The sequence below is a fragment of the Carassius auratus genome, chromosome 13, assembly GCF_003368295.1.
Source record: "Carassius auratus strain Wakin chromosome 13, ASM336829v1, whole genome shotgun sequence".
In the NCBI taxonomy this organism is placed as follows: Eukaryota; Metazoa; Chordata; class Actinopteri; order Cypriniformes; family Cyprinidae; genus Carassius; species Carassius auratus.
The window spans coordinates 5,771,425-5,793,064 of NC_039255.1; the positions used below are offsets into that span (position 1 = coordinate 5,771,425).

At 38.1% G+C, this 21,640-nt stretch overlaps 1 protein-coding gene across 1 annotated transcript in view; it reads right to left on the reverse strand.

The window, feature by feature from the left end:
- LOC113112423 (cadherin-23) overlaps window positions 1-21,640 on the reverse strand; it is a 197,163-nt gene that overhangs the window by 119,155 nt on the left and 56,368 nt on the right. The window contains exons 6-8 of the mRNA XM_026277988.1: window positions 7,840-8,034; window positions 7,607-7,735; window positions 3,598-3,676 (exon numbers count right to left, since the gene is read on the reverse strand). Of these exons, the coding sequence (XP_026133773.1) occupies window positions 3,598-3,676; window positions 7,607-7,735; window positions 7,840-8,034 (403 nt within the window). The remainder of the gene's footprint in view (window positions 1-3,597; window positions 3,677-7,606; window positions 7,736-7,839; window positions 8,035-21,640) is intronic.

Below are 21,640 nucleotides of genomic sequence, written 5' to 3' on the forward strand. Positions count from 1 at the left end.
CTTTCTCTTATGAATATAATAACACTAAAGACTTTTTGGAGTTATGAAGGATGCAGTACTACTATATAGGTACTCAAGATTAACAGGATATTGAGTGAAAACGAGCATTTCACTCCCCCACAAGAAAAACGTGACCTTTAAATTCATAATTTGTTAGTTTATTGGTGGTACAGAAAATGACACAGCATCTCTATGGCATGATTGTCCCATGTTTTTCAACTGGCGCCAAGGCAATGTTTTCCCCCACGGGCCAAATTCACATCACGTGACGGGGCGTTCCTGGGGGTGTTCCCAGACCAACCATCTGTATGTATAAGTCGCATTTATTTAGAACCAAGAACCAAGTGAAAACATTACCGTCTACAGCCGCGAGAGGGCGCTCTATGTTTTCAGGGGTAGACTAGAGGAGCACTGAGCAGCATAGAGCGCCCTCTGGCGGCTGTAGACGGTAATGTTTTCTCTTGGTTCATTTTTCTTGGTTCATGTCAAATTAATTTCAATAAATAAGTCATACCTGACTATAAGTCGCAGGACCAGCCAAACTATGAAAAGTAGTGCGACTTACAGTCCAGAAAATACGGTACTTTTTATCCCTGAAGAAAACAAAAATAATGCACAGATGTGCTGTTTTCGTTCAAATCAAGGGGTACATGTAGAAAATGTATCCTTGTGTCATGGCTGACACAGAATAGCTAGCGTACACAGTTTTCCGTCCAAAAATATCTTAAGAGTAAGTAATTAATGACAACATTTTCATTTTGGGGTGTAATAAGCCCTTTAAGTTAATTTGAATCCATCCTAATATTCAAATTTGAACTGAAATTCTTCCCATTATTTTCTACTTCAAATTAAATTCAAATTCAAGAATCGCACTGGAATTTAAGTCATTTGTAATTCAGATCTGAGTGATGTGCAAACCTGATGTTAACACAGAAAAGAAAGCGTGCTCATCAAACGATTTCATATGATCTTGAACTCAACCTCAGTCTCCTGAAGAGAGCGAGGCCTTTTCCTCTACCTCCACCCATTTTCCCCTGCTTCTTTGATTGTCCCCTTTAAATTCACACACAACGGCTTTGAGAGAGAGCATGCAGTATGAATTCTAATACAGCAATTACCATTATGAATGATAACTAGAGACATTCTGCTGATCTAGGGTCAGGGCCTGTGCAATAGCTCATATGATTACAGAGTATGGAATCAGGTCCAGGAAATAGCAGTGCTTCGCTTGCCAGCGGGAATGTTTAACCTACATCACGGATCCCTTTCCTATTGATTAGACCATTAGACTTGAACCGCTCGCAGGAAATTGACACAATTCTCTTTCCATGTGAAACCTTTGCATTAATGCTCCACAATTTAAGGCAAAGCTATCAGTTTTCTTCAGAATATTCTGTCTATATGTCTGTCCACTTTCCAGCTTTCCTCTAAAAACTGAATAATATGTCATTTTGTGTGTGATTTGGACTGCTACACTGCTGATGTATCGATTCTCAAAAATAATGTCCTCAAGCTTCCTCACTCAACAGTTACTTCAAGAGGCTATGTTGTGATCTTTGCCATGAGCCGATAACCATTCATACACTTGAAAGACTAGCAGAAGCCTTAATTTTCAAAGTAATCAATCTTTTTTTTTCTGAGTAAATACTATGCATAAATGACATAGCAGTAATATTATTTGCCATCTGCAACCTGGCACTATGGATATTGCCTATTTGCCAAACCCCAACCAAACCCATATCAGTTACCAATATATTATGCTTTAATACATAAATACATACATACAAGGCAATGTAGATAAATAATTAAAAATATCATAAAAGTAAATACATTTGTCTAAAAAACTGATCCTTTCCTGGTTCTGGCTCTGTTTCTCTTTCTCGTCCCCATAAACTGTCCTATCAAATAAATGCAAAAAAAATCTATCTTCTGAAAATATCAAATTGTTAATGAGCTATCTCATGGCTGCTATTGGAAATAAAAAAAAATAAATAAATAAAAAAACCAAGTTGCATTGTAGACCAGAGAGTAACACACAGTCAGAGACAGCGAGGAATTCAAATGCATACTTTGACAGGCAGGTAGGACAGCCTATCATAGCCCTCGGACCGAGCGATATGATTGGATGAACATTTTCAATATAAATACATAAAGTTAGGCCACTTAGTTTTATCATCGCTATTGGGATGTAAAGAGACTTTTAACCAGCATAACAAAAAAAGTTTTGAACGTTTTTGAGTATTTTGATATATATTTTTATTATTATTATTATTTAAATCAAATCTTTGAAGCAAACTGTTAGAATGAACCAGTTTGCAAAAAGGAGTCAGATTTTCGACATTATTCTGAAAACATTAAAAGCCGCCCAGCTTTACTTTATTCAAATAAAACCTCTCTCTCTCTCTGAGTGGTTTGAAATTATACACATAATCCAGTGCCATTCAGACACTCATTGTCATTTAAGTGTTAAATCTGTATATACAGTATACACATATACAGCCTACAAAACCGCATTCAAGACACACTAACACAGAACTGAGCCACTGAAGGTTCTCAATGTACATCTGAAATATATCTAAGAAACACATGGTTTAACCCTCTCTCTCTGTCTCTTGCCATTCTTTTCTGTTCCTCCTTTGCTCTGTCTGTCTCATGCTGATAGCAATGAAAGTGATCTACGGGGGAGGCCGTACACACACAAGTACACCGCTTCAGTAAGTGTGTGTGTGTTTGTTGCACTGTGGGGAGGTTTGTCCTGCTGTGTTAAGCTCATGTATGGACTAAATCGTCAAAGGCTTTCAGTCACACACACACACACACATTATCCCATATCCTAAGAGACTTACACCACAGCAGCACTAATGTGATGCATATAGGCCACTGTCCTTCAGAATGGAGCATGAAAAAACATACTACACTCAACACTCAAATCACTATATATCAAATAATGTATAATGAACATAGTCATAATATATTTGTCTGATTATGAGTATTTGCTCTAATTGTTTTTGAGATAACAATTATCACTGCATATTTTAAATTCCATATACATACTGGCATCCAGATAAGTGTTTTTGAAGTATTGAGTATTGAGTATTAGAAATGCCATGAAATGCACATTTTCATATATAACTTTTTTCGCTGCACTGAGAGAGATCAGCTTTACATTCTCTGTGCAATTCGCTTTAAACATGTATGCCAAATGCATTCTGAGTTCACTTACTAAAATAAAATAAAATAAAATAAAATAGTGAGGTATAAAAACTAAATTATTATTATTATAATTTAAAATAACATAATTCTATCCATTTAAATATTTGTTAACACAGCCTAAAACACTTACAAATTGAATATAACAATGTAAAAAAGAAAACCTAAAATACTAAAACCTAAAGAATATATTATTGTGTATATTATTAGTTATTATTTTTATTTTATATCATGTCATTCTATTTATTTGTTTACATAGCCTTAAATTTTTTTTTATTATTATACATTAATAAATTGTTTAAAATCTGAAGTGAATAAATTAAATGTTCTTAAGTTTACACAATTAAACGCCAGATAGACCTGTTAATCATGATGGATGTGACTGACCTGACATGATCGTATATCCGATTCCACGTGGTCGCCCCAAGTCTTGATCGATCGCCGTGATCTTACGGACTTCATAACCCTACAGAAACACACACAGATGACAAGCATTTACTGAGAGAAAAAATATATATATATAAAAAAACATGAATGTTATGCAAGTTCGTAAATACTTTGTCTTTAGTTTGAACAGTATGTATATTGTTTTATAGCTTGTTTTTAAAATGCTTTGCATTAAAAAATTAAAATGTGCTTGTCCTATTTTAAAATAAATGCCACTTTTATTTTGTCTAATGCAATGACATACATTTTAAGTGTTCAAATGTTTTTGTGTGCAACTGTTCAGGAAAGGACCTGGTGAGGGATGTTACAGGGACATCAGCTTCAAAAATGAATGCATCAAATGAGACACGAAAAACAGCAAAATATAAGAAGAAGAAATATTCAGAATTTGAGGACTCTTTGATCCTGAATAAGAAACCGTACGGATGCTTAAAGAGAAAAGTGAGAGAGCGTCTGCCATTGATCCAGCTAATAGTGTCTGAGAGCTGTTGTTTATGCTCCATTTCTGCCAACACTCCACTGCTATTACAGCACACAATCAATTACAGCACGTTTAGCGCAGGAATGTGAGGAGGAGTGAGGGAGAAATGGATGACAAAAGCGGCTGAACAGGGGGTGAAGTGTGGCTGAAGTAATTTGCGAGCCATTCTCTTGACGTCCGCACAAGTGGAATGTTCATTCATGCACACGTCTTTCTTCTTCTGTTTCCTGTCCTCTCATCCTTAAACATTCTCCATGCACCTTCTTGTCCATTTCTCCATCCGTGCCTCTTCTCTTGCACCATTTCAGATCAAGCACTTGACAGCCAAATTGTGTTTGCCCCTAAAAAGCCTTTAAATGTCACCCTGACAAAAGAAAACGGCAAATAGCAGTGCAAAAACTCCTCACTTTTCCTGCAAAACATTATTTTTCTCTGCGCTTTAGCTGTTGTCAAACTTTGGTCCATTAGGCAGCTGGAGTCAGCTTACTATGGCATGAACATGAACCACAGAGTTGTGTTTGTGCCAGAGGGTTCGGATGGACAGCGATGCCCTGCTGGTAGATGATGTAACTACACCACTTCATGGGACGTCCAAAAGTAGGATTGCATTAAAATGATCAGAAGTGTCAGCTTCACTCTCACATTTCAACATTGATATTAATAAGAAATGTTTCGTGATATCTTAAAGCTGCAGTAGGTAACTTTTGTAAAAATATATTTTTTACATATTTGTTAAACCTGTCATTATGTCCTGACAGTAGAATATGAGACAGATAATCTGTGAAAAAATCAAGCTCCTCTGGCTCCTCCCAGTGGTCCTATTGCCATTTGCAGGAATACATCGCTCCCGGTAAGAAACAACCAATCAGAGCTGCGGTCCGTAACTTTGTTTGTGTTCAAAATGTAGAAAATAATATATATATAAGCAAGTACACCATGAATCCATTTTACAAACCGTGTTTTTAGCTTGTCCTGAATCACTAGGGTGCACCTATAATAAGTGTTTATATTCGGACTATTTTAGATTGCTTCGGGGATACCGCGGCGGAGTAACCCAGTACCTTTGTGATTCTTCATAGACATAAACAGAGAGAAGTAGTTCCGGCTACAATGTTCTTCCGCAAGACGCAAGCAGTTCTGTTTTTTTAACCGCTAGAGCGTCAAAAGTTCCCTACCGCAGCTGTAATAGTCATCTTAATTTCACAAGAAAAATATGGAAAACATGTGACAAAATTTTTGGGATGTGAAAATATGCTAAATGCAAACTTGAAAGACATTATAAACCATCCTTGCATGTAAACAGCCAAGCAAAAATTATCTAGGAGGAGAAAAAAATTATATATTAGATTGTACTAAATTAGGACAACGTGAGGCTGAGCAAATAATGACAGAATTGAGAATTTTGGGTGAACTATTGCTTTAAAGAGTTTCTCTAATGTACAAAAGCCATTGAGATGAGAGGGAATGCTAAGGGATCTCTTTCTCTCTCGGTGTGTGAGTTAAAGTGATGCACCTGAGATGAAACAGGGGTTAAGAGTTGTGTTTTGACAGATGACCCACAACAGCTCTGCGTGTTTGATATCTGTTCGCGTGTAAATGTCAGTAGCCTTGAGAACTCTCCACACCCACTCAGTCACTTAGCCCAAGGCCCGTCGACTGAGCAGACACACACTCCGTACACGCGTGTGTGAGTGTGAAGGAAGATAAGCTTTAAGCTCTCTGCGTGTGGCTAAGTGTGTGTCAACATCGTTTTATACGAACATGCTAGTGTGACGTGTGCCCTTATTGAGGGCGTACATGTTTAGACTGTCTAATTCTCATCACAAAAGCCTCTTGTCTTTTTTTTTTATAGCGTTTCCACAACTTTAGGAAATAAGAAATGATATGCCAAAATCAATCGCGTCCACTTGGAGCTTGATGCTGACTGCCACATTTAGACAGGACAACTGGTCTAAAGTCATCACTGTCTTCTTATTCATGACCTTCCTGAGACGACTGATAGATCCGTGTCACCACACTTCACTTCTGACACGCTCACGAGTTAATAGGAATGCAAATGGACACCAGAGAGAGAGAGAGATTAAAGGAAGGAGAGAGAAAATATGGGGCATGAAAGAAAGAGAAATAGGTAAAAGACAGACTTAAAAATGGAGTGATATAAACGGTGAAATATGTTCATTTTGTAATATAGTAAAATATATTACTGTTTTACTGTATTTTTATCAAATAAATGCAGCACTGGAGAGTACAAGAGACTTAAAAAGTATATAAATATTATTATTATTCAAAACTTTCTGCAAGTTTACAGGCTTAAACTTTGGTTTAAGAAAATAATTTAATTAGGAGAGAATTCTGTTTTTAGTTATATATATATTTATATGTATAATTGTAAGTATATTTATGATTACATTTTGATGAATTAGCTGATTCTGATTATTTTGAAACAATTTTCTTTAGTTATGAAAAAAAAAACGACTGTAACTGGCAATTTTGTGTGTAAAATATTCAATATTAACTTCCCGTTTATTAATTTACAGAATAAAAACCATACAGCAGTTCAGCAAGTGTAAATATCCACTGGAAACACAGGATTTCTGGTCTATGGTCTACTTTAAAGGTGGCTTTAACATAGCTACAGTACTTCCACTTTCACTTTTACCCAGACAGAAACACACACAAACACATATCCTCAGAGCCTGCGGCAGTGTGTTTGACACAGTAAACTGACACAGGGCCAAGCGGCCGGCAGTGAATCTCACACTGAATGACCTTCTGTGGACTCTGAGCAGTGAACAGGTCACAGTATAAATCTATCACTGTAATTACAGGAATATTCCAGCGAGACTTCACAGGTGTAATGGCTGCTTCTCTCATAATAACTGTCTAATTACTCAACACACATTATATCACTCTTTGTTAGCCAAACCCTCTCTCATTCCATGGAATATTTTCTGTTTGTACAAATCCTTACTTTACTTTTACATTTTTACTTCCACTTATATTCATGTTTTATAGTTTTCATATAAATATTATCTGGACTCAAAACCTGGTAAAATTACATCCTATTTAAAATTCTTATATAGCTCAAATATGCCGTCTATGTAAGCATCTCACTAGGTTCTGTGCCAATGCATTTGGATAAATCTCACAAAAAAATATGTCCTGGACATGTCCATGTTTGCAATTGAGGGACACAAGGGGGCTTGTAGCCTAATGGTTAGAGAGTCAAAATTGTAACCCAAAGGTCGAATCCATGGCATGTTACAAACCAGGGGTGTGTTTACAGTGTGTGTGTGTGTGTGTGTGTGTGTGTGTGTGTGCACTTGGATGGGATGAATGCAGAACACAAATTCAGAGTATGGGTCACCATTCTTGGCTTCACGTCACGTCATTTTGTGAGGTTCACCCATCTAAATACTGCTGAACTAATAACAAAACAAGACTAAAAGTATGTGTGTGTTTACTGACTGGTGGTGCGTCCTCTATTATATTAGTGCTGTACGGGAGGTTGGTGAAGATGGGGTCCATGTCTTGAACATCAGTGATGGCAATCGCCAAATTAGCCAGACTCGAGAGCGGACGCCTCTTATCCTGGTCCTGTCACAGAGATAAACAAGAATACATGTTTTATTTGGCTCTGGAATTGAAAAAGTTCCACTCAATAATTTCAAAATGCAGAGCTCTACAGAGTGTTTTCTAACCGTGGCATTAACAGTGAGCTGATAGGTGGTTGTCGTCTCATAGTCCAGTGCTCTCGTCACAGTAACAATTCCTCTTGCACCGTCAATAGAGAAGAACGGAGAGGGAGGCTGGAAGGAGAAGAGCACACTGCCGCCCACGCCCTGATCTGGGTCTGTCGCATTCACCATGAACACGGACGTTCCCACTGGAGTGTTCTGCACACACAGAGACAGTAATGAGACATGTTATTAAATTGTTGTGCTGTTCAAATGAGAAAGAAAGAACTTGCATAATGAGCAATATTTAATACTATGGTTAAGCATATTTTAGATGATGAGTGACAGCTCTTGTCTCTGTCATTTCACCTGTCAGCAAGTGTCTGAGATGATCAGACCCCTGCTGTCTCTGAGACATGATGCAGTTAGTCAGCAACAGCGAGAACACACCCAGACTAAAATGCTGAAGGAGCATTTTCAGACGATCCCTAAGTTTTAAGCAAATATTCATACAGTTACTTCAGGGATGGGACTATAGGGGTGAATCTGATTAAAACAGGGGAAATAATAAGGAAGTACATATGACAAAAATGTATCTTAATATAATTATATATATATATATATATATAAATGAGTAAATAGATTAATGGAAATCTATATAAATGGGGATCTAAATCAACATTAAAGGAATACTACCATGCTATATAATTTACAATATAGTAATAATAATAATTTTCACATTGTTTCACATTGCAGTAATATATTTATTATTATTATTAGCATTATTATGTTTTTGCATTATGGTAATGAGAATTTTGGGAAATGTGGAAAAAAAAAGTATGGTCGCAAATGGGTTCCATTTTCTTTATGGAAAATAACATTTTTTATTTATTTATTTAGATTTTAGGGTGAAATACGACCCAGACATATTCTTAACATTTCTTTAAATTCACCCATGCATTTATCTTAACATCAGGTGCACTCTTTCTATACATCTACACATACCTACACTAGACAAAAGCAAGTCTACAGTATATGGAACATGAAAGACAACTTCATAAACTCCTGCTGTGAGTCACAGCTGACGCTAAACAGCCAGCTGCATTATTCAAGCTTATATATTCTGTTTACATATATTTATTTATATATGGCATTTACAAAAAGTTGAATGCTGCCACATTATTCCCACAATCTTTAGGCCACAGAAAGAAAGAGCAAAAGAGAAAAATAGACACTTCCTATTCCAAAACAGTAAACCAGATCCTTCACGAGAGAAATAAGTTGTACTTGAGCAAACACTCCCCCTTTATCTCTCTCAATAAAACAGGAGCTATCCATCCTTTGAAAAGAAAAGATTAGAAAAGATTCAGATAAACTATCGGAGAGAAAGAAAGCATGAGAGGTATAAAGGACAAAGATAAAAGAGAAAGAAAAGAGGATTAGAAAAAAAGGAAAGCCATAGGAAAGAATGAAGATAGATGTGGACAGTGAATTCTAACTTGCTGTCTTGCCTCGACCTGATAATGCCCTCTCACACTCACACTGCTCAGCTGCTCCACGCTAAAGTTCATGCACCTTAAAACAAACCGCTATAGGTCAACTGAGGAAACTGGAGCAATCATTTTATTGCTCAGTTTAATAACTGCAATCAAATTTACATAAATACAGACTGTGATTTTTAGATATTAAAGCAAATATATATATATTTTTTTTTTTACTCGTTAATGTACACACAGCACCCCATATTGACAGAAAAACACAGAACTGTTGACATTTTTGCAAATTTATTAAAAAAGAAAAACTATCACATGGTCCTAGGTATTCAGACCCTTTGCTCAGTATTTAGTAGAAGCACCCTTTTGATCTAATACAGCCATTCCTCCTTGCAGATCCTCTCCAGTTCTATCAGGTTTGATGGTAAACATTGGTGGACAGACATTTCCAGGTCTCGAGATGCTCAGTTGGGTTTAAGTCAGGACTCTGGCTGGGCCAGTCAAGAACAGTCACAGAGTTGTTGTGAAGCCTCTCCTTCGTTACTTTATCTGTGTGCTTAGGGTCATTGTCTTGTTGGAAGGTGAATCTTCGGCCCAGTCTGAGCACTCTGGAGAAGGTTTCCGTCCAGGATATCCCTGTACTTGACCACATTCATCTTTCCCTCGATTGCAACCAGTCGTCCTGTCCCTGCAGCTGAAAAACACCCCCACAGCATGATGCTGCCACCACCATGCTTCACTGTTGGGACTGTATTGGACAGGTGATGAGCAGTGCCTGGTTTTCTCCACACATACCGCTTAGAATTAATGCCAAGAAGTTTTATCTTGGTCTCATCAGAACAGAGAATCCTTCAGGTGTTTTTTAGCAAACTCCATGGGGGCTTTCATGTGTCTTGCACTGAGGAGAGGCTTCCGTCGGGTCACTCTGCCATAAAGCCCCGACTGGTGGAGAGCTGCAGTGATGGTTGACTTTCTACAACTTTCTCCCATCTCCCGACTGCATCTCTGGAGCTCAGCCACAGTGATCTTTGGGTTCTTCTTTACCTCTCTCACCGAGGCTCTTCTAACCCGATAGCTCAGTTTGGCCGGACGGCCAGCTCTAGGAAGGGTTCTGGTCGTCCCAAACATCTTCTATTTAAGGATTATGGAGGCCACTGTGCTCTTAGGAACCTTAAGTGCAGCAGATTTTTTTGTAACGTTGGCCAGATCTGTGCCTTGCCACAGTTCTGTCTCTGGGGTCTTCAGGCAGTTCCTTTGACCTCATGATTCTCATTTGCTCTGACATGCACAGTAAGCTGTAAGGTCTTATATAGACAGGTGTGTGGCTTTCCTAATCAAGTCTGATCAGTATAATCAAACACAGCTGGACAAAAATGAAGGTGTAGAACCATCTCAAAGATGATCAGAAGAAATGGACAGCACCTGAGTTAAATATATGAGTGTCACAGCACAGGGTCTGAAAACTTAGGACCGTGTGATATTTCAGTTTTTCTTTTTTAATAAATCTGCAAAAATGTCAACAATTCTGTTTTTCTGTCAATATGGGGTGCTGTGTGTACATTAATGAGAAAAAAATGAACTTAAATGATTTTAGCAAATGGCTGCAATATAACAAAGAGTGAAGAATTTAAGGGGGTCTGAATACTTTCCGTACCCACTGAATATAACTGAACCGTGCTCTTGCCCACCTCTTCCAAATGAGCCAGGGACTGCTAACCGGAGTGATCACACTAGTCAAACGAACCAGGCTTTGGGGGTTAAGATTGTCTAGTGTGAGCACACCCTAATTATTCTCCTGCATCCTGCACACATGACTTTATTCCCGCACATCAAGTGCTGTCCCGCTCAGCACTCTTCTGCGTTGGGTCCCGCGATCGTGTAAGTCTCTACTCGGAAGATGCCTTCTATAGTATTATGATCAAGGCTATGAACTCTGAAAAGAACGTGCTTTTCTATAATAAATGATAAAATATTTTCTATAAAAATTGTAATGTCCTTGCAGTGGCAAATAGCTTGTTTTATGTTTATTTTAATTACATTAATGTTATTAGTTAAGATTTACAAGAAATATTTAACTGCTACTATGTAAAAAGGAATACTGCTGTAAAAAAACACCTTATTTGTTTAAAGTGTTTGCCAACCAAATGTTATTGCATTTTTGTTCATAAAGCAGTACTTTAAAATGAAAAAGTTTACAATACACTACTTTTGAATGCATTATTAGTGTTGTGCATAACAATTCAATTAATTGTGATAAATCAATGTGTCAATCAATGTGTTTCTTGCTGTTTATTTGTAATTAATTTGTGATTTCAGAGTGAAAATTTCACATTTCAAATTCTACTTTTTTAGGTGTTCAGGATCAGTGTTGGGTATAGTTACTTTGGAAAGTAGTTAGTTAGGTTACAACGTTACCATCAATTAAAAGTAATCAGTTATGATACAGCGTTACCTATTCATAAAAGTAACGCGTTAGAGTACTCATGCGTTACCAAAAATTAAAAGCCATTTGCAGCGGCTCACACATGACAGACACAGCCCCCGGCCCCTTTAAATGCACCTAGAAGTCGTGACTCCCGACAATGAATAACGTCAGTCATCCGACTTAATTAACACTGCAGGATAACAATAACAGGAAAGACAGTCAGCAATCGGCTATTCCACATGGCGTTTTATTTATTTATTATCACAGAACATATTATTAATCAAAATTCGCACCTAACGTTACCCAGCCCGGGTAGCCTAGGCTATTGTATATTATGAGCACCACAAGATAACTCCTGATTTTTCTTTAACTTTAAATAATGCAGTTATCAAAGTACAAGTATGCTTACTTGTAAACACAACCTTAAACAGGCTTGCAGATTTAAATCCATTTAGAAATGATGAACAATCAGCCAGCCAATGATCTAACAGAAATTAACAGCTTCCTGTCAAACAAAAATTATAACAAACCGAATTAAATCCTTCATTGCCACACGGATATCGCTTGATAGCCGAACTAATTATTATTAAAGTGTCACTCACAGTCACAAGCCTAAATTCGCTTTAACACAGTCCTCTTACATTTACTCTTCAAAGTAGTGACTAAAACGTAGCGTTAAATTTGAGGTAGAATTTTTGGCGGTCGACAGAAGCTTTTCACCAAAGCAGAGTGTGCATTTTACCGTTATGTTCTTTTCTTTTTCTTTGACAAATTGAAAATAATGTGCGTACTTCCATAAACCAAACGCTGTCCTCTCTGCTATCTTGCTGGGAGTTCGGAAAAAAAAAAACCCACACACACACAGGGTCAGGCGCAGGGCACAGACGCATCACAGCCATTGACTTTACGATCACAGAGCTTCGGCTCCGCTGATACATCCGCAGGTGGCAGACCTAGGCCTACTGTCTGAAAAAAAGCAGGCTGCAGTCGGGATTTTCCTTTCCTTAAAATAACGGATTACTTTTTTTTAAAAAATAACGAAGTTACTGATTACTTACGCACGAAACTAACGCGTTAAGTTACACATTTCAGGAAAAAAGTAATTAGAGTACTCTAACGCGTTACTTTGTAACGCGTTACCCACAACACTGTTCAGGATGCTGATGATAAAACATCAGACTATTTAGCAGCAAAAAAAAGTGTTGATTTGAGAAATATTTTTGTATTCAAATATACAATTTGAGGCTAGGAGAAAGCCTAACAAGAATATAAAATAAAAAGAATGAAGGAAGAAAAAGAATGCATGAGTGGGAGAGAGAAGCATATCTAATAGTATTAAAAACCTCAAATACAGCAGGGACTCCCCAGCCTCTTTCAACTGCAGTATGTCAGAGAAGATTATTCCCAAACCAGGAAGACAGAAAGAGGGAAATGGGAGGAGAGAAAGAGGCTACTTATTATTAGCTTTCTGCCTCTTATACATAATGTGGCACATTAAAAATCAGTTTACACACAAACACCAGAGGAAAAAGAGAGATTGAAAGAGAGATCCAAAGAGAAAGGTGAAGACAGATTCAGAGTAACAAGTGGAGCAAGATTCAGTATGAGAAGTGAAGTAAATGAAAACAGTAAAGCATGACTCTAGCAATGCCAAGGCCGTTTTATTTTTTATTCCGAGAGAATGCATAAACAAATCAAACATATATCTTGAAAGTCGCTTTGGATAAAAGCATCTTCCAAATGTATACATTTACAGTAATAGTTCCCCAAAATAATTTAATTTGCAGAAAATTTACTCAGTTTACTCCAAGATTAAGATGAATTTGCTTCTTTAGGGGAGCAGATTTGGAAAAATGTAACATTACATCAATTGCTCACCAAAGAATTCTCTGCAGTGAATGGGTGCCGTCAGAAAAGATATCACACTTATCCACACTACTACAACAATAACATCTTGTGAAGTAAAAATAAAAAAAAATGTATGTTTGTAATAAACAAATACATCATTAAGATATACATAATCCACAATATTGCTATCTCCACTGAAAAGGTCATTTTGTCTGAATCAGGAGAGAAATGTGCACTAATTAAAAGCGAAAAACAGTTCTAAACAAATTTGCTGGTGGATTTTGATGTGAGAGGACAACACGGATGGGTTTTCATATTATTATAGATTACAGACATGTATTTTGGCCTGAAGCAATGGTTTAAATGTAGTGATGGGAAATTCGGTTCTTTCCCACGAACCGGTTCTTTCAGACGGTTCGATTCAATAAACCGGTTGAAAAAACGGTTCACCGGTTCTTTTACGCTTGACATAATGACGTCATTGGCATCTGCTGCATCACGTCTATCAAACATTCAAATATATAAAGTCAGTAATCATAACTTTAGTCAGTTAAAAACCTCAATCATGAAAGGTTTACAATTAAGTTTTGCAACAACGCATCCAAATACAGTAACAGCAATAATGTGCATACAAGGATTTAAGTCTTGTGGGCTGTGTGTCAGTCTGCTTCACGTTGAATCACTCATGTATCATCAGCTCCTCGGGTCTCTAATCGGACGCGTCCGACAGAAATGGTTTTCGGTTCAGTGTACTGATGATCCGAAAACCGATGCAACCGGTTCTTGACTCGAGAACGAGAATCGCTCTAACCGGCACGTGCTGCAGTTGAGTATCATCAGCTGCTCTACTCGTGTTCATGTTCTGTTTACTACAAACTCAATTTGTGAATGTGTCATCGATAACTATAAATACAGTGCAGATATCTCATAAATCATCCCTTATTCCTATTAAACATGGACGCAGAGTCTTAATTATTGGCCAACTTCCCTTAAAACCCCTTTGGCCTATATAATCTAGCATAATCTACAATTTAACAAAATATAAAGATTAGATACATTCATCTTAAAAAAAGACAAAAAAGAAAAAGAAAATATAGTTATTTTATGACCTTTTCCGATGTTAAACAAAATACTTGAAAAATTACATGCATGCACAGTATCATCATCTCATTGGTTCTCAAATCGGACACGTCCAAAAGAAAGGGTTTTCGGTTCAGTGTACTGGTGATCCGAAACCCAATGCAACCGGTTCTAAACGAGAATCATAATCGGTTTTCAAATCGGATGCGTCCGACAGAAACGATTCTCGGTTGAGTGTACTGGTGATCCTAAAGCCGAAGCAACCGGTTCTTGACTCGAGAATGAGAACTGCTGCAGCAGTGGGCGTGTTCGTTCATAGTCTGGCTCGGCTCAGTGTTCATCTTCAGTTCTCTCCTCACAGCAGTTCAGTCAGTAAATTAATAACTCTAGGATATTGGTTTATTCTGACTCAGAGGGAGTGTCAGTCATGTTATAAAAGTTAACAGCTTAAGTCGTTTGTGGATTCATGTGTATTGTAGACCCGAATCATTTCAAACGATTCAGTTCGATTTGGTGAACTGGTTCAACCGGTTCACTAAAAGAACCGGTTAAATCGAACAATTCGTTCGTAAATCAGACATCATTATTTAAATGTAACAAATTATGCCATTTCAAATATTGCCTTTCATGCATTGTGTTATGTAGCTGTATGAGAGTGTAAATAATCTGCAAAGATGTAAAGCCGAAAGTGCACAAGAAATAAAGTTACTGTCTAAAATCGACTCTGTACAGCCTAAACGAGTCATTAGTCATTTGAATCTAAATTCTATGATGGCTACACGTCACCAGGTAACACATTTGCACAATTCCCATTTTTGTTCTACATTGACCTGCCGAAAACAACTTGACCCCACCAACAAACACGTCATTTTACTGACTACTGCTTTTCTAATCTTGGATAGTTTAACACACAGGATTCACAAAAAACTTGCTCTTCACAGATAACTCCATTTATTTGGACCATTTGGCTCCACTGAATCACAACCTGTAAGTATGATAAATAACAGATGTTTATATTTTCTATAGAGCATTCAAAATACGAAACTGTGGCAATATGTGTATCGTTTCCGACATGGTGGTCGGTTGTCATGGTACACGGTAGACAAATCACAACAGACTGGGCCATCTGACCAATCAGAGTAAAGTAGGCTCATGGAAATGAGGGGTTTAGAGAGACTGAATCTTAGAGCTGCTTTGAATGAATTGTTGGAGAATACTTGGAAAATGAGGTGACATTAAATGATTACTTGAATAATAGGGCACCTTTAATTATTTTCGGGTAAACTATTAATTCAAAGTGAGATTCAGAATGAGATGTGCAGCAAAATTAAGATTGAGACTTGAACTACAAACACTTAACGGAACAGCAGCACATTACACTGAAGATCACTTTACAGACACACACACACAGTTTAACAGCACACTCTGTTCAACATGTTTTTAAGCTCTAATTACTATTATCATATTTCTAAATGATCACAACCCTCTTATCAGCTCATTAACCCATCTGAAGTTATTCCGGAAACTCTCTAAGGAGACAAATTAACTATTGTAGAAATGTTTAGGATCACAGGGATTCCTCCATCATCTTCAGTCTGTTCTTTTTTCTATAATATTAAAATATCTTCTTATCATTAAGAGTTCAGTAGCAAATCAGCATAAATTATATCCTCCACAGAGAGAAGACAATTATTTTCAGCGTTTTTCTGAAAATGTTAAAATTATAGCAGTCTATAAGCTGGGATCTCAGATGCAACTGTTTCAAATATTGTCTGTCAATATGACAGAGGTTTTGTGTCTCTATCTTATGGTTTTCTTTTAAAGAATTTAATACTTTTATTCAAACACGTCACCAACTTTTGTTGTCTTTATGAGCCATTTTTTTGACAGTGTGTGTAAAGGCATTATGGAACCCAAGGCAAGTTTAGAAAGTGTGTGCCTCCATGTCCGTGATTTCTGACACCAGAGGACACACTCGATCTATGAGTTATGTGTCTTATATGAGGAGCACATGTGTTTGGTGCTTTAGGGCTCTGAATGTGCTTGTTGTGAGAATTTAATATAAGAAAGCTCTGATTCGGGTTTGTCACTCTTCTCAAGAGATGGGGTGGTGTTGGCGCAGTGGATAAGTCGCATGCCTTTGGTGTGAGAGACCCGGGTTCGAATCCACTGTGAGGCACCAATGTGTCCCTGAGCAAGACACTTAACCCCTAGTTGCTCCAGAGGCGTGCGACCTCTGATATGTATAGCAATTGTAAGTCGCTTTGGATAAAAGCGTCAGCTAAAATGAATAAATGTAAATGTAAATGTAAGATGAAGGACAAGGAACCACGTCTGCATCTTGTGGTTCGGGTCCCGCTGCTGCCGAGGCACGGCGGAGTCTCAGTTTGTGGGGTTTGAGGGTTGATCTTGCAGAAAAGAAGGGTTCTTGCAGAAGAGCTTGAAAACAGGATATCGGATCCTGCAGACAGCAATATATTGGAAATACGGGGAAAGGCTGGGAGTAATGGTGGGTGCCACAAAGAGGCTTGATTTAGTCTGGTCACATGAAAGGCAGAAGCCCGCCCATGGCAGATTAGACAAATGCTTTCTGGCCAGTCATGACTTCCCCTCTCCCAGGAGGCTCCCCTTTCTTCCCAACCTTCACACGGAGTAAGTGAGATTGTGGGACAGTCCGTATTCAGCTTGACTAGGATGCAGATTATTCTATTAAGGGTGTGACTGAGCATAGATACACAGAGATGCTTGAAGGCTTACTCTCTTAGGCTGGTCGACTCTGCCATCCAGACCACTTCAGACCTCTTCGCATCTGAATTGCAGGGCAAATGTGGCAGCATGTCAAGCTTACCATGCTGTCTTGCTTAAAGATCTAGATGAGGGCAAGGGTTTTTGTCTCCTGAGGTAGTTGAGGAATTGCGCTGCCTACCTGCATGGTGCTTTGGGTCATTTTAACATAGTTGTCTGAGAATAGTTGTGTTCTTAGCTTGATTTATGGGATGTCTCTATCGATTGGCTGGGTTTCCCATTTTTCCAAATTATGTCAGTGGCCCCAGGTGTCAGTGGCTTGCCCCCTTTCTGAGGGAAGGTTTGGTCTATGTCCATTGCTTCCATTGTTGATCTCTCACCTTGTGAAGAGGCATTTGCAGTGGCATGATGAGTGGGCATTTTTTTCCCCATAGTGTCTGTTAGAGGACGAAGTGCAAGTTCCCTAGAAGGGGTACATCTTGGGTTACGCATGTAACCATGGTTCCCTGAGACAAGACGCTGCATCCCCTTGCCATGCCTAGGGCTTGTCTGTTTTCACGTCTCCTTCAGACAACCAAGTTGGTGATGTGTTCGCCAAGTACCCTCTTATTTTTCCAGGTGCCCGACTGTGATGTCACGGGCTACATGGGCTAATGGGATTGGAATGGTGTCACACGTGCTTCAGACAAGGGTCCAACGGCTGCCAGAAGTCCCCATTGTGTCCACTAGAGGATGCAGCATTACGTTCCCTCTTGGGGAACAATGGTTACATGCGTAACCAGAGACATTTGCATCACAGAAATAAATTACAATTTAAAATATATTGAAATAGAAATCATTTATTAAAAAATTGCAATAATATTTCATAATAACCATAAGAGCAAAATCTCTAAAAGAATATATACAAACAAATTAGATATAAATATCATACATATTTAAGAAACCAAATTCAGTTCAACATCTGTAAAATCATGGACACTAAGTTGTTCAGTAATTGGTCTAGGATCACAATGAGAAAGTAAAATGAAGGCAAAATCATCACTCATTTTGTAGTAAATTGTGTTTTCACAGTAAAGCTTTTAACATCTGCTGCAAAATAGAATGCATGCAGTTTGAAGTTTGAATATGCAGCAGATGGCCTGTCACTTTCACTAATCAGTGATGACAGTATTTGCATATCCTGATGTTTTGCTTCAGAATATTAAAAGGGAAATTTGACTTAATTTACACACATTTTGTTAAATAATATGATTAATCTAATTGTTAAATTTAACCATTCTCACATCGGTGTGCATCTTGTTTCCTATGAGCTGTGCATGAAAATCAACAATCAAGTTTCCCACAATTTGTCTGTGTAAAAACATTGTATTGTATACAGTACAGTATGCCACTTTCAGTAGCTTGGCAAGCACAAAAGTGAAACTCTTAAAATATTCCTCACAACATAATGCAGGTGTCAGTTAAATTTACAAAATCCACACAACAGACCAGTTAGTCTAGTTTATGGTCTAAATCCAGTGGCCCTCAGAGGTCTGCATTGTGGTTCACTGACCATTAGCCCGTGCATTAAACACTCTCCATAGAGATAATTACCCATACGGAACAGAGAGACATAGGTAAATGAAGGTATTGAGCACCCACTGTGCTACATCTCTAACACACTAACACAGACAGTGATTAAATCATTGGAGGCTGACGAGTCTCTGTCAAGGAGGTCTATTGGGACTTTCGCACCGGGTAGTAATAGGAACTCAGTTATAAGAACTAGCCACAAAGGCGATCCCTCGAGAACTAAATTGACCACTAGGGCCATTTTTCTGTTTGCATCCATTTGCTGCCAGTAGGAATTTTGAAGTTATGTAGCGTAATACCTAGGAAGTGCCTGGACCTCGGCACTGGACTTCCAGTTTGTGGAGTTATTTCATGGAGTAAGCATTGTAAACTCAATCAACATACACTTACATCACTTGTAGATCCTAATATGCTGGGATTGACCCTGCTCTGAATAAGAACTAATTTATTGCCCCTAAAAGACATTCCTATAACCTAAATCGTTCCCAATTTCTGCAGTGAAAAGATAATACAATAAAATAAAATAAATCGGTTGACTGAAAAAGTCAAATTGTCATTCCGCTCTGGTGCAGTTCATGCTCACACTCACTGATCTATGTATTACTAAACCGCGCTCTTGCCAGGAACGGGTAAAACTAGTCATCGATCAAAATAGACAAATGAACTGGCTTTGGGGGTGAAATGCGCTCCGCGCGGTTAAGATTGCCTAGTGTGAGAACACACTTATTCTCTCGCATTCCATCAAGTGTTGTCCCACACCGCACTCTGCTGCACTGGATCCCACAAAAGTGTAGGTCTCTACTCGGAAGATGCCTGTTATAATTTTATGTTCGAGGCTCTGGACTCTGAGCATAACTTTTTTTTCTATAGTAAACTGTAAAAAAAAATCTATAAAAACATTAATGCTCTGGTGGTGGCAAATAGCTTTGGTTATAATTTAAATTTGATCACATTAATATTATAAGTTGAGATTTTCAAAAAATAAACAAATAAATATCCTTATTTGTTTAAAGTGTTTGCAATCTACCACTTAAAGAAGTAAATCCTCTCTTGTTCGCTGACTTTGTTAAACAATGTAAACCTTTGTTGAATGCCAGCTATTTGATACAACAAAAGCTGTATTATATAGCCGCTTAGCACGGCTCTCAGTGTGTCCTGTTGTTAGCTCTTTCCTGGCTAGCTTTGGCAAGGGAAGGGTGCTGATTAAAGTTACACTGTGAAAACCGAATGAAAAGCTGGCCTTTTCACATTTTAGGGTGAGCAGGGAGTAAATACCAGTTTGGAAGAAAGTTCAAGTTTAGTCAGGTTGAGCATGAGTGTAGCAGGGAGCAGCTGGCACACTGAAGGTTTCATTGATTGGGAGGGTTAATAGAGACATTGTGTGATAGAGGAAGTGAGGAATGGGTCTGCGAATACGTTCTCAAAGTGAGGCTGGCTCCAGCCGTAAAGGGCTAATTTACAGGGCTGACGTGGCGCGATGGCAGGATCATGCAGTGCACTAGCCTTAAGCCGTAAAACCCCTGCAGGGTACAAGCAGAGCCCGCCGACTGCTGCCAACAATACTGCACTGATTACAACTACGCCCGCTTAAAGACTGGACTCGAACGCCCACTCTACACCAGATACAGGCCTCTTTCCCTCCTCGTTTTTCCCTCTCTCTCTTTTTCTCTTTTAGTGTCTTGACATTTCACACTATAACTAATTTTCCTTTTCTCCTTCACTTGGGGTGCCAAATGTCCTGCATAACACAGAACCATCATGTGTTTTAAGGAATATATTAGCATTTTCATATTAGATTCAATTGTCACATGTATTATTGTTTTACACTCAAAGCATAAAAATACAAAATATCATGGAAAAACATCAAAAATGAGAAAAGAACATACAGGAATGTAATTTATTCCTGTGATGGAAAGCTACATTTTCAGCATCATTACTCCATTCTTCGGTGTCACATGATCCTTCAGAAATCATTCTAATATGCTGATTTGCTTCTAAGGAAACTGATTATTCTGATTATTTCAATTTCTAATTAAAACAGGTGTGATGCTTATATATATATATTAGAAAGTTTAATCTTTAATAGAAAGTTCAAAAGAACAGCATGTATTTGAAATATAGAGCTTCCTTAACTTTATACAGTAAATGTCTTTAGAAAGTGATGTGACATACAGCAAGTATGGTGAATTTGTGCTCTGCATTTAATCCATCCAAAATGCACACACACACACAGAGCAGTGAACACACACCCGGAGCAGTGGGCAGCCATTTATGCTGCGGCGCCCAGGGAGCAGTTGGGGGTTCAGTGCCTTGCTCAAGGACGCCTCAGTCGTGGTATTGCCAGCCCAAGACTCAAACCCACAACCTTAGGGTTAGGAGTCAATTTCTCTAACCACTAGGCCACAACTTCCCTTTATTGTCACTTTTGACCAATTTCATGTGTCCTTAAATAAAATAAAAACATTTTGATTTTCTTCCTTAAACATTTATGGGGTAAAACAAATGGAATGTTACTACTGATACTTACTTTCCTTAAATTTTATTGTATTTTTTTTAAACCTTAAAGAGTGCACTGTTTCTCTCTGCTGAAGTTGGGATCCCCATCCCTTACTCTCTAATGCTGCTCACTTGTGTGAGTTTTACTGCAAACTGTCAGAGTTTA